The 13,971-nt window shown below is 39.7% G+C and overlaps 2 protein-coding genes across 5 annotated transcripts in view; both read right to left on the bottom strand.

The window, feature by feature from the left end:
• Positions 1-8,286, bottom strand: part of mbnl3 (muscleblind-like splicing regulator 3) — a 34,656-nt gene extending 26,370 nt beyond the window's left edge. The window contains exons 1-2 of one of the 3 annotated variants that reach the window (XM_014991203.2): positions 7,751-8,286; positions 55-968 (exon numbers count right to left, since the gene is read on the bottom strand). In XM_014991203.2, coding sequence (XP_014846689.2) covers positions 55-228 — 174 coding nt within the window. In that variant the 5' untranslated portion in view covers positions 229-968; positions 7,751-8,286. The remainder of the gene's footprint in view (positions 1-54; positions 969-7,750) is intronic. The other 2 variants (XM_014991207.2, XM_014991208.2) reach the window with 2 other exon arrangements.
• Positions 8,287-8,634: 348 nt separating this feature from the next.
• Positions 8,635-12,663, bottom strand: hs6st2 (heparan sulfate 6-O-sulfotransferase 2). 2 transcript variants are annotated; one of them, XM_014991199.2, is made up of 2 exons: positions 11,804-12,663; positions 8,635-10,664 (listed from the first exon to the last, which is right to left on the bottom strand). In XM_014991199.2, the coding sequence occupies exons 1-2, from the start codon at positions 12,376-12,378 to the stop codon at positions 9,869-9,871; spliced, it is 1,371 nt and encodes a 456-aa protein (XP_014846685.2). In that variant the 5' UTR covers positions 12,379-12,663; the 3' UTR covers positions 8,635-9,868. The 2 variants fall into 2 exon arrangements, with proteins under 2 accessions (XP_014846685.2, XP_014846686.2); XM_014991200.2 differs by having other exon boundaries at positions 8,635-10,661.
• Positions 12,664-13,971: the final 1,308 nt, after the last annotated feature.

Below are 13,971 nucleotides of genomic sequence, written 5' to 3'. Positions count from 1 at the left end.
CAAACGAGCTGTAATGCGGCAGGAGCTGATGCGTGTGTGATGCTGCGTTGTTACCTTGAGTGAATCAAAGCAGGCGATGACTCGGCCGTTCTCCACATGGCAGCTCCGGGAGGGATGTGCAAACTTACAATCGGTGTCAGACCGCGAGCAGGTGCCTCTCTGGTACTCGCGACACACTTCCAAGGTCAGCCATTTGGTGTCTCGTCCCATGGTCATGCTGACAGCCATCTGAGATGCTCACAGACACTGAGCAAGGGGTGGGAGCGAGTGGATGGAAAAAAATGGTCTAATGCGAGCAGGGCTGACTAATAGTGATTCAAGAGAGAGAGAGAAAAAAAATCCCCTTGGGGAAAAAAAAGCAAAAATATTTTTCCCTCAGAGCAAATAGGTAGCAAGTCCCTTCAGACTGGAGTATTTTGGGGGATGTTTATTAGCTGTTCCTGGGAAAACTGTCAGCTGAAGTTTTACTGGGTGAGATAGCAGAGGTTAACTGGGAGCAGAGACCAGCTCTGTCTCAAGAGAAAGAAAAACGTTCAGAAAACATCACCGTAGTCCACTCAGATGCGTTTCTTTTACATTCATGTCAACATGGTCAGAGCAGAGGAAGTCGCCGCAGCTCTGTTGTAGTTGTTATTCTCTGACAGACGGAGAGGAAAAAGCAGAACCTTACACCCGTAATGTCCTTGTAATGACGAGACAAAGCTTCAGCTCAGCTCTGGGTATGTGGGGACTGCAGCTCAGCAACGTGGGATGGATGACTTTGTGGCTGTCAGGACAAAATATAGCCTCCATTCAAGGCCAAACGCACACCGAGCCCTCTCTCCTGCTGTAGGACAAAACCGTACTGTAGGCACTTTGGAGTCCCGCTTCCTCCTCTTACTCGAGTCTGCTTCTCATCCCTCCGTCTCCGTTGCCTCTGTTGTCATCCTCACTGACCTCTCCGCTGCATGTCTTTGCTTGCCGTCTCACTGTGAATTGCAGAAAACAGAGAAAAAGCGACCGTTTAGGCTGGAAACTGCTACGTCTTTAGGATCACGCTGCAGGAGAAGAAGAAAACAAGCAAAACAGAGGAGGGAGGGAGCAATGAACAGGAAAGGGCAAGCTATGTCTTGATTAAGTGATACAGATAGGAAAGAGAGAGAGAGAGAGAGAGAGAGGGAGGATGGAGGGAGGTTGCAGGCAGGACAGAGACGTCACCTCAACTCATTTACTTTCTGCCCTGCGGAAACTGGACATCAACTTGAGACGTGGTGAGTAATATTGTCCTTGACGTGGCAAAGTTCGGTCGATTCCCCCGAATGAAGACGTACGGAAAAGACGACACAGCGTAGTTCTTCACAACTACAGCTGCTGTGTGTAATGCAAAGCAGCAGCCAATCACGCTGCGTTTTACAGCCAAGCAAAGCATCTCACTGATCAATGAGGGAGCACAGTAGAAGGAAGACTCCTCCTTTCACAGAGCCTGTCCTTGTTCCTCACTTTTTCACACTGGAGCCAGCACAGTCATGACAGTCACGTCCGAGCCACATGCTAATATTCAAACTGTGCAGCAGCTCTGCCTGCACACAGGGACGGAGGAGTTTCTCACATCTTGCTCAAACATACTGCAGCGTGATGCAAGGATGATGCATGCAGACCTCTGTTCTGCTCACAGTCAGGGAGCAGAGTCACGTGGCCAGACACTAAATGAATACAGATAATAAGACACACAAGTGCATGACGAGGGAAATGTTGTAGCTTCGTTTTTAATTTAAAAGATGAAATGTAAAGGGAAGTAGAGCTGAAACGATTAATCAGATTAATTGTGACTAATCGATTATTGCGACTAACCTTTGTTCTGTCTGACATAAAATTTGACTTTTTTTCCTGTTTATGTCAGATTGGATTTAAGGGTGACGATTAATCGTGATTAATCGATTTTTGAAATAATCGTCAACGAATTTAGTAATTAATTAATCAATAACTGGAGAACACAGACTTCAGAAAAGGCTGTTTTCTGAAAGAACAAAATATTCAAAGCAGTAATTATTCTTCAACTTTTATTTAGCCAGGATAAAACTCCTCAATATCAAATATCTCTTTAAGAAGTGTGTCCTTCTAAAAAAGCTATAGAAACACATTTCAATATCAGCATCACAATTAAGTCAAAAGTGTACAAAAATATAAGAATTTTGCATTTAAGATCAAGAAAAACTTCTTTGTTTGTAAATATGTTCTGCCCAGAACTAAATTTGCAGTTTTACCTTCAACTGGTTCAAATTCTGTAAAAGAAAATCCTGTTAAGCACCTTTTGCTACCTATTTATTAATCACTTAATCCAAAATATAGTAAATATAGTTAAGCATCAATAGGTGAGTTTTTCACATGTTGATGTCAGAAGTACGTTTTTGCTGCTGATCTTTTGCTACAAATGATCAAGTATACGCCAAAGCAATACTATGACATTTAGATGATTAAATGTTTATTTTCTTATCTACAAAAGGAATTGATCTATTTGCAAATTATAATGTATTTCTAATATTGCATAGAAAATGCTTAAAAGTAAAATCTGCTGAATGTGCCAGTTTATCTGATTAATCGTCAGAATAATCGATTACTAAGATAATAGTTATTTGCAGCCGTAAAGGTAAGGGAAAAGCTTGGTATATAAAACCTCAAGCAGCTCAATAAAGGACAGAACCGGAGGAGAAGAGGGCGTTGGAGCAGATATTATCAGCCTCTATGTCTGATGGAAGCAGACACAGACGGAGGAAGCAATGGGGGGGACCACGGCGAGGGAACGAATGTGTGTGTTTGTGTGTGACGGCATGCAGATACACAACATGGACGGGTAATGCTGCAGCAAGGACCGATGGACCAGCAACACAAAGTCACATCCCAGGCCAAACAAGAGAGGCAGAAATGAGAGAAGAGCAGGTAACAATTGCTTCGCTTGCTGAACCATTACGCTTATCGGTGCATCCTCCTCCTCCAAAGCATACAGATCAATACAAACTTTTCTCTGGGGGGGAACCAGACAAGCGTTCCTCCTGCAGCTTCGCCCGTCCTGCGTTTATGTCCACGTCAGTGTCAAGAGTCTGTGCTTACGCACACCCTGACGAGGCAAAAAGCATCCAACATCATCAAAAAGCTCCTTAGCAACACTCCGAACACCAAATGCTGCACAGCTGCCATTGCAACCGCTTGTGGAGAGATATGCAGAGACACTGGCTCCTCTCCAAAGCTATCCTAGTTTACACTGCAGCCGGTACCTGTGAAAATAAACAGGAATGACCTTTCACTCACTGATAAAGCGCTCAGGAGTCACTGCAGCCTTTGGATTAAGGATTTTTCACTTAGATTCATCAATGATTCCTCAATTCACTCCAACTGTGCAGATGAAGCACTAAAATATCTCTAAAAATGTAATTCTTGTTCACTAAATGCATCACACCACATTTATTTTCATGGACAATGTTTGTTACATGTAATTAATGCATTAAAACTAAATTTACTTTTCACTTGGCAGACACTTTAGACAAATTGAGACACAAACACCCTTTCTCCTCACTGTCTGAAGTTAAATCAGATTTGATTTCTTGCTACCAAAATTATTTATATTTACTAAATAGAGAGAGAGAGAATATGTCAGGGATTTATTTGTTAATTCAAAATTAGAAGTTTTCATACATTTCCTAAACATTTGGAAGCATTTTGCCTTAAAAATGTATGATTTGGGTCAAACGTTTTGGGTTTCTTTCTACAAGCTCCTGACCAGTTTCTGCTGACAGAATTGGTGGAACCAAGTCTGGTTTGTAGGACTGAGGTCAGCGCTTTGTGATGGCAAGACATCAACCATGTTGTCCTTAAGCAATTTATATCTACTTTACCTGAATGTTGAGTTATTGTCCGTTTGGACCTGAGCTTTAACTTTGGATGTTGCTTTAATTTTTCTACATAATGTCCTTCCCTCATGATGCAAAAAAGGCCCACAACATGATGCTGCCACCGCCATGCTTCACAGTTAGAAGGGCACAAGCATCCCCATTTTTCTTCCAAATGTAACAGTGGTTCTCTTCCTGATTCTCTGGCTGATTTATTTTGATTTTCCCCATCAAGTCAAACAAGAAATGATTGTGCTTCGGGTGTGGCCTTAAAATGTATCCACAGGTATGACTCTAATTAAATCAAATGTGTCAATGAACCTGAAGCGATGACATCATCACCATGTTTGAAGTGATAGTCATTGGTCTGCATGTAAACTTCTGATTTTGAAGGCATTAAGAAATAAATATTCTCTCATTATTGTGGTATTTAGCATGTAGAAATATTTTTAATAATTCTAATTGACATAAAACAGGAGAAGTTTGGTCTGATTCAACTTCAAACAGTGAGAAAAAAGTGTGCGTCTTTTATTCTGTGTATGTACAACTGTGTTGATGTTACTCTATAAAGAGCAGCACAGAAAAAAAAGACATAATATGATGCTTAATGGGAAACTGCACTTGAAAACTAAAAATATTTGCTTTAGTATTTATAAATAAACGTCTGAGACAACATTTTTATAAATACATTTTGCAGCAGAATATTTATGATTTCATGATCATATTAGGTTCCCCAGTTTTGTTTATGTTTTCATTGTAAATGCTGTGAAGCTCTGGTATTTTTACTTGAGCTTATCATGCTGCAGAATCTCATAACCAGACTGGAAATCCTCCAACAGAATAAAAACAAAATTAACCCCATAAAATAATCGTACTGGTCCATGAAAACCCTGATCGGTGCATCTATCACAGCAGACATGAGAGATGAACAAATATTCAGATACATGACCAAGCATTCAGTTTAAACATGTTGGTTCATACTGACCGAGTAACAAAGCTCGATTGTTTCTGGTTAATTAACGATGCATTTATTATGCAACCTCACTCCTCAAGTCACCAGACAATGAAGAAAGTGTCATTTAAATATTACTTTTACAGTTAATTTAGAGCAGGACTTATTCTCCTGCAGATAAAGTTCTCCTTTCAGACCTATTGGGATGTAACACTAACATATTTTTAACTTAAGATATAAGAGCTTATATTTTCCCAGTTTTGCTCTGCGGTCTAAAGAACAAAACTGAATAATTAAACAGAGGAGGGAGTCTGGAGGTTATGGGGGTCGACACGCAGGTGGGACCTGGCTGGGTGGCACAAGGTGGACAGACGAGAGCAACAGTAGCTGACACAACTGTGCAGCGTCCTTCATCAAACACGGAGCAGCAGAAGGCTTCCGACAGCGTAACCTTTAGCTGAGCTCTGACGTGTGCATTATGGCTGCAGACAGAGGGCCATCTAAACAGGAGGGCTGCAGAACGACACAGAGGAATATCTTCATTTCTCTCCAATCTAATCTACTGCAAGACTTCCTGCTGAACGTGTGTGTTTATGCTTGCTGTGTGTTTGTGTTGAGCATCTGGAGGACAACAGTTTAAATAAGCTTTTTGTTTTTATCCTTGGTGACGATATTTGATTGTTTTGATGTTAATAATGTTTATTTGTGTTATTGCCAAATAAACACAAGTCATTTTTCCCCATTATTAATAAAGAATAAAAGGAATAAAAAAAAGAGAATCAAATAAACTTAAAAATTGATGACAATTCGAAATATTTTTAAAGGTATGGCAGAATTATCGTGTTTTTTTTTATTATTATATCTTTTTCAAGTTAGCCATTATGCAAATTTGCTTGTACAATTTTGCCAACAATTTGAAATGTTCAGCCTTTAATGTCTGGATCCTTGTTTATAATTTAATTTACAAATCACAAATAATGTATTTTTTTAAATGAATGAATAAAAACAAATGTGAAAGGTTTTGCTTGTATTTGATTCACTCCCCTCTACTTCAATGCCCCTAAATAAAATACAGTACATCTAATCACCTCAAATCAGAGCATATTCTTTTAGAAACTGATTTTTAAATCTCCTTATCAATCAAATCTGTCTGAGCTATTTAGAAAGACAAATTTGACACAAATTATAGTTCCTTCAGGTAGTAAAGACACCCAGTCAAACTTGAGGCTGTAATTAGAGCAAGATGGTTCCACAAGACAGCTGGATATAAATGCACACCACACTTTTCAGATTCATATCTGTAAAAAACTGAACAATCTTGAAGGTCATGTATGATTTTCCCTCTCACTTCACAATTAGACACTATTTTGAAATGGTCTATCATATGAATATCCCTAAAAACCACAAGGACATTTTTAGGATGTAAAAATCTAAAAATGTTCAAAGGTATACAAGACCATGAAGTGAAAAACGCAGCAACTTGAGAGGTGGGGATTCTCTGGTAAAATTTCACCTTCCTAGTTTTTATTCCCTTTATTGTAAACAGCGTCAGTCAAATTTTCACTTCATGTCTGAAAACATTTGGGTTTTTCTATTATGTCCATTTTGGTTCCATATGGGAAAATGACTTCCCTGTGGGAGTTTTTTATTCAAACTGGAGTTACCTCACTCCAAAAAGCTTGGTGAATTCCGGTTTTAGAGCTGAATGTGGTTGTGTAACAGCAATAGAGCTGCGAAAACACGACTTTAATCTTCATCAGCGTTATCTCAGGGCTATCATTCACTAACTTGAAAACAGGTTTTCAAGGATGACAGCAGAAACAGTCCAACATCAGCCACCAAGCGATTGATTTAGAAAGCAAGGAAACCAATCTATAAATTACAGTGTGAGAGAAAGGCAGCAGCTTAAATGGAGAGAGCAAAGTAATTAGGTTAAGTATTGGTAATCCTTTCAGCTCGTTAAAAGCACCAGAGCTTTAGATCACACAACCATGCAACGCCTTACTTCAACAAACAAATCAGCTTCACCTAAGCATAAAAATAAATAACTTAGGCTTTTACAGTGTTGGCGCAAAAAACTGGCCACTCCGAAGAACCCCCCCAAAAACATTAAAAGCGATCAACAGCAAGACAACTAGATAGTGACCAAGTCGTATATGTGAGAGGAGAAATGAAAACTGGTTGCGTGGGAAAGGTGACTCCACGGACGCCTGTCAGTGTGAGCCTGGTTTGTCAGTTTATCTGTGTTTATATTAAGTAAAGAAAAACTAGCCAGACAGGTACAGAGTCCACAGCCGGGAGGGAGTGTGAACTTGTCTTGACTGGCTGTTTTGTTGAACCAGACAAGATAAAGGGCAAACGACCAGTAGGATTGCATACAGTGTATGCAAACCAATAGAGACGACACATCATGCTATGGTGGTTTAAGTCTGACCCCTTACAGGGCAAGCAAGGACAGGGCTTCATAACTCCTCCACTTGTTGTATGCACAGACACTGATAGCGAAAGCCTGCAAACCTGCAAGTCAGTAACGAAAACGCAACTTGCATTGGCTCTTCATTTCACCTTTGAATTTATTTAACTCTTACTTAAAAACCTAAACGTGGTAACTGCAAAGACAGCTTATGCTATCTCATAATACAACAAAACCCCTTTATACTGGCTTGGATATGGAAATTTTTTGCCACATAATTTGTATCCAGACAGAGAAGTCTCAGACCTCCCAATCCATGTTTAAACAAGAGCGCTATGACTAATTTGCCTGAATTACGCCCATCTTCAACAACAAAAGCCAGCTTTTGCGCGGCCATGCAACAGGCAGGAGTTGCAGAAGCGAACAGACGAAAAATACGAACAAAACACAATTTCTTTTTATAAATGCGTTAGAGCGAATTAAAAATACTGCAAATGCACCAGGCGTGCCCCGGCCGCTCACCTGTTATCAGTCCAAACAGATCAAATGTCTTCCTTCAAATCAACGTCGACTGAAATGAGCTTCTCGGTTCGGTATTTTCCGTAAAGACTTCCTTATTTATCTGTAATAGACTATTACAGCGCTGCACTGAAGCGTAGGAAGGATGGCTGAAATAAAACGCGCTAGCCAGAAATAATGTGCATAAAAAAATCAGGGCGAAAAGCGCGATGCAGCAGGACAGGGAAGCGGCGGCAGAATGTCAGCTGTAACTACAGTGGCTGGGCAGCAAAGCAGACTGCTCTCAGCAGATAACAGATTTGGCCAAAAAAAAAAAAAAAAAAGACAGAGGGAGGGTTTATCAAATGGGAGGAGTTGGACGACCGGGGAGTGTTTGTTTATTATTTATCATGAAGTCACGACTAAATGAAAGATGGTGCAAACTGCAGGTAATAGGAAAGGTGTGGAAGTCCATTTCCGCCAATTCATTCGTCCTTCTTTAGTCATATTTAAAAAACTGCTACTGAAAAAAAACCCTGAGAGACTAAAATTTATTCCAGTTCAACATTAGCATTAATATTCATGTTTATCTAAAATGGCTTCATGACCAGTCACAGCGTGTAATGTAGTTGATTCATTGAATATATCTGTATGTATAGTGAAAATACTCGTTTTTTTAAATTTGAGAGCAACTGAATCAAACTTTTATAAATCCTTTGAAAAATTATCAAGGACGCAACCAAAATCCTATTAAACCGATTTTTCAAAATGAGTTATGATTTGATCCAATTTCTTTTGCTTATGTACTAAGGAGATTTCCTTACATTAAAAGTGCTTTACCACCCCCTGCTGGTAAACCCCAGACTTGCAACTGAGAAACCTATGAAAGCATGAGAGTAAAAGAGCAGTTTGATAAATGTAAAAGCATAGTTTATATAAAAAGAGACAAATTCCAATGTTCTACAACATTAGCAGATAATGCCACAAATTGAGGTACTGATGAACTAATTTTCCTTTTCTGCTGTTGAAAAGACACAAACGAGTACATTTCAAAATATTCAAGACATTTTGGCAAACATAAAGATTGTTGATCACAAACCTGTAGTGTTTCCTTAAATAAGAAAAAAGTCATTTTCTTCCAAGCTGCATTGCCTGAATTCCAATGTGGTTAAAGTCCAGAGAAAACATGCTGAAGGCTGGCGTCATGACGAAAAGAAAAACCTTCCTATTTTTTGACCCAATTAGAAAGTCTGTTACAACAACCGGTTTAAAGGAGACCTATTATGCAAAATTCACATTTTGCAAACTTTTGTACTTTCCACTTGGGTCTCAACTACTTCTAAAAGAGGCTCAAATTCAAAATAAAAACCTTTCAGACAGTTTTTGGCAGTAAGTTAGTGTTTTTGGAAAATTAGTCGTTTTAAAAACCTCAAATTTGTTGAGTCACTCTGTGCAGTCACAAGCGGAGATCCAGCACATCTAGTCAGCTGGTCTTAAGGCTGTATGAGCTGTACAATGGCTGCTGAATAAGACAAGTGCTTTGCTGTAGACTTACCATCCAGAAATTACTTGCTGCATTCTTGTTGAGTGTGCACAGCGCTCTACCTCTGCTTTTCAAAGATGGCATTCCCAGAATGCTGTGTGGTTCTGGATCAGAGTTCAGTGAAATGATTGAATATTCTATCAGATGTAATATCTATTGATACTGATCACGTGTCTATCACAATATATATTAAGGGTTTATTGTCCAGCCCTAGATGTTCGGCTGTATAATTGCGCATCCGTCTGCAGCCATTTTTACCTGCGAGTGTTTCACCAGCTTATTTGGATTTAAAGTGACAGAGGCCTTTCATTCTGAAAGGAGCTCAAAATAGGCAGAACTGAGCAGGCTAAAATCTCATTATCTAAGAATAATTTTGTGCAAAAAAATGTTACAAACAAGGTTTGTATACCCTATAAACATATCCTAACTGTTCAAGGAAGCATAATAGGTCGCCTTTAAAATAAATAAATTAAAGTCACATTTAAAACATTTCATTGTCACAAAAGAATAAGAGAAGAAGGCATGTACTGAAAATAACCTGAATTAGCAAAAACTGACAAGGCAAATCTTGGTACGCCTCCTACAAAGACATTCGTCTGCTACCACTGCTCCACGTTGCCTGTGTAGTCCTCCATGGTGCTGTTCTCATCTACATCCCACCAGTCTGACAGAAGCACTTCTGACTCCAGGCTGTCCTCCGCTTGACGCTCTTCGGTCGAGCGCGTCGTTTCCGTCGGCCTCGGCCGCCGTCCTTGTTTTGCTGAGAATCTCCCCCGGAGCCGCCTCCTCTCCTGTTGTCGCCGCTCCCTGGCCTGCCTGCGCTCCTGCTGTCTCGCCACCTGGAAGCGCTGCAGGAAAAGGTCACGGGCGTACTCATACAGCTCCACGTCCCACCGGTTTAGCTGGCGAATCCTTTGCTGCGTCTCGGAGGGCACCTCCACGCTGGAAGCTCGCGTCCCATTCAGCTGCGTGAAAGGTGCGATGAACTGTAAGTTGAAGGTTCTCTCGAAGAGGTACTGCGTCTTACGCTGGTACTCGGTCAGGCCAAAGAAGGCCATCCCCTTCAGGTTGCGCTTGGCGCTGTCCAGAAGCACCGCCCAGCGTTCGTCTTCGCCCATGGCGGAGACATTGTAGCAACCCACCAGACTGAGATCTGCCAACATGCGGGTCTGTCGGTTGTTGGCCAGGTTGTAGGGGCAGTCCATGAACTCCTGCAGGGAGCAACCCGACCAGTCGTCTCCAGGGTAGCAACTCGGCAGCTCTGACAGCGTCGGTGAACGTCCGTCGCACACGTGAAGGGAGGCTTTCCAAGTGGCTCCGCGTTGCACGTGACGCCACTCGCTGAGGTAACGCGACACAGGATCTCTTAAGATCGTAATGTAGTAATAGTTTCTACTAGAAAGAGAAGGAAACAGAAATTAGTATGTGCAATTAGGACAGTAGCAATAAGCGATAAATCAATTAATCGTATGATAAATTAAAACAAACTCAATTTCCATTTGCATGACTTGTCGTTTTTCTTTTTCTACCAAAAACTGAATAACAAAAGTTTTCAGTCTGGTGCTTTGGTCTCAACTTGTCCTTTTATTGAAGGACTATTTTGTTTACAGAGAATTCATAATTTATTTTATTTATTGTTTCTTCTGTTTTGTTTATTTATTTTGGATATTTAAAACATATTCCACTTCCAGTATTAAATGTTCATTAGAATTTAAAGTGTATTGACCTTTGAGAACATGTTCTTGTATTATTATGCCATTACAACTATGTTAGTTGAAAATGGTCTCAAAACAACAATTGTTATTGTTTATCAAAATAACTTCTGGGACAATTTACTGTCCAGCTAAATTTGTTATAATATAACAGGCCTACATTTCTAGATTTTCAATATATTAGGCATTATTATATTTTTGTCTTCTAGGGATTAGCAGAAACTGAAAAACCTGTAAAATGTCCATACTTTTCTAGAATCATTAAACAGTCAAACGGTACCTAAGTTACTGAAATCAAACTTCTTTCTTTTATTCATTGTTCATGTCATGTTTGTGTTTTCGCCTTGCCTCCCATCACTCTCTTCTTTCATTCCAGCTTTTTCCCACCATTTTTCCAAGCTCCATATTTAGACCCTGTCAATTAGCTTTCTGCTACATTTGATACAGTTCATTATGATACTTTATTGGGTCGACTAAATTATTGATTAGGTATTAGAGATACTGCTGAGTTTGTTCAAATATTGTCTAAATGACAGAATTTTTTCTGAAACTTCTAGCAATAATTCTTCCAGTTCAACTTCTGTTACTTGTGGTGTTCCCCAACTATTATTTTCCATTTATGTGCTACACCTGATCAGGTTATTGATAAATTCAATATTTTTATTTATATGCAGACAATTCCCAGATGTATTTGTCCATCAATCCATCAAACCTCTCTACTCTCAATAAACTTCCTCTTTTTCTATCAGACATCAAAACCTGGAAGATAAAAAAAAAAAAAAACTGCTAAATGATGTGAATTTAACGTGATTTTCCTCTAACCTTGGCTGGTTTTTCTGGGCCTCTCTGGAGTCCATGCGTGATGGGACACAGTGGGTCAGCTCAGTCCAGTCCGCATGAAGCCCGCAGCTCCATCCGGTGGAGAACCGAGAGAAGAGCCAGGTTTCCTTCTTACCTGGCCGCAGGCAGGTGCACTTCTTCTGGCCTGCGTGGCACTCACAGGGCCTCTCCAGCTGGATGTTACGCACCAGGTGTCGGCCAAAAGTTGTGCCCCCCGTTTTCTGGATGTGCAGAAATACAATGACATCATCCCCTTTGATGTTGAAGTCCACCTCTCGGTTCAGGTCGGCGCTGGTGAAGTTGAAACGAGGGACAAATCGGGCCAAAGCGCCGTCTTCTGCGATGTAGGGGTCCTTCTGGAGCCCGTCCTGCGACTCACCATCACCGATTCGGATGCCAGGTCCGCCCCCGAGGGTGAACCAGGCCCCCAGCTGGTGGAGCATTTGGCACTCGGAGCTGCTGGGACAGGCATACTGGATCATAAAAACGCCGAAAACCGCCACCATGAGCAGGAAGAGGAGGAGCCGCTGGTGGCTGCTGGTGGACTTCTCATCCATCTTCCCGAACCCGATGAAAAACCATCCCTCGGGTCCCCGTTTCAGAGCAGCAGACAGGAAACAATAACAATGCAGCTAAAAGCCGAGAGCGAGCGGCGTTAGGTAACCAGGTAGTCAGTCACAGCGCCGCGCTGTCTGGGCCCATCTGGGTTTTACCAGGCAGAACCGGGTAGTTCTGTTTACTCTAGCGGACAGATTAGTGGTATAAAAATATTAATCTTCTTAACAGGGCTAATGCTCATCTTCAGCACCAATCGATTCTTGACCTTTCTTCCCGTGAGTCACTGCGCGTAAACGTGCGTCATCCCGCTACGTCAAAGTGGACTTCATTTGCAATGTAGTTTTCTTTAGGGTAAAAATGCAAGGAACTGCCTACAAATACGTTTTAAAGAATACAAAAATAAAACAAGAGGTTTCTGAAAAAACATTTTTTGACCAAAAATGTAATTAAAAATGCTCAATATCATACTTTAGTTGAAATAACATCATAAAGAGAAAACCTCGCATGAACTGACAAAATGTATATAAAAAGCAGGTTAAAAATGAATTCCCTGTTAATACATTCACCAGAGGTGTTAAACATCCATGTACTTTTGAAATAAATGTCTCCAATAAAACTTGGGTAAAATTATAAAAAATTAATTATTATAATAAGAAGAAATTTATCATGACAACAATAACATGTAGATGTTTATAAATGCATAGATCTTCATATGACATTGTTTGCATATATGCAAGTTTGTAAACTTGAACGGCAGGAAGGCCACAATAAACATCTGAATGAGTGATTATGTAATGTACCGGATTATTTTACTGGTTTTTCCTGAAAACTAAAAGATTCCTTATATTTCCTACAGTCAGCAGTGGACAGATTTGATTTATTTCAGACACAGTTTGATGTACTCTGCTGGAGGGTGGGAATTAGGACTGTAATGAGGCTAGTAATTGGGGTTGCAATTAGTATTTTTAGGAGTAGTTTTACATTGCTGTACTTTTTATTGTTACTTGAGTAATTTTATTATGAAGAACTACTACTTTTAGTAGAGTAAGATTTACTGTATTTTTTGTGAGTTACTTAGTGTTACTTAGTACAACAGTGAGTTACTGTAGTAGAAGTAGGCTCAGCAGCTGATGTGCTATAAAAATAGCATCGGAAAAAAAATGGATTTGGAAATTTATTTCTTATTTTGAAATTAAATCATTTATTTGAACGATTTTTTTTTCATTTCAGTATTTAAAATACCAATATTTACACATAAATTTATGTTTTGGTCTGACTATTGACATTTTCAATATTAAATTAGATTTTATATTCAGTTACTACTCAGTACTCAAGTTGTTGTTTTTGATCAAATACTTTTTACTCTTACTTAAATTATTTCTAGGGAGCCGGTTATTGGTTTGACTTGAGTATATATATATATATATATATATATATATATATATATATATATATATATATATATATATATATATATATGGTTTCATTCTGTCCTGGACTCTGAAGTAAGATTGCAGTTCCCACAATGAGCCAACAGGTGGCGGCGTTTAACAATCAAACCCCCAGATTCAAATCACAAACCTTACGCCAAA

This window comes from Poecilia mexicana, unplaced genomic scaffold (assembly GCF_051168715.1).
Source record: "Poecilia mexicana isolate PSO_F unplaced genomic scaffold, ASM5116871v1 scaffold_10, whole genome shotgun sequence".
Taxonomy (NCBI): Eukaryota; Metazoa; Chordata; class Actinopteri; order Cyprinodontiformes; family Poeciliidae; genus Poecilia; species Poecilia mexicana.
The sequence above is the reverse complement of the archived record's forward strand: the minus strand, read 5'-3'. Positions and strand labels throughout refer to the sequence as shown.

Excerpts from the sequence above, each read along its gene's own strand:
- hs6st2 (XM_014991199.2), bottom strand. The coding sequence starts at position 12,378 with ATGGATGAGAAGTCCACCAGCAGCCACCAGCGGCTCCTCCTCTTCCTG. Across the intron at positions 10,665-11,803 it reads GCCCAGAAAAACCAGCCAAG|TAGAAACTATTACTACATTA; the intron begins GTTAGAGGAAAA and ends TTCTCTTTCTAG.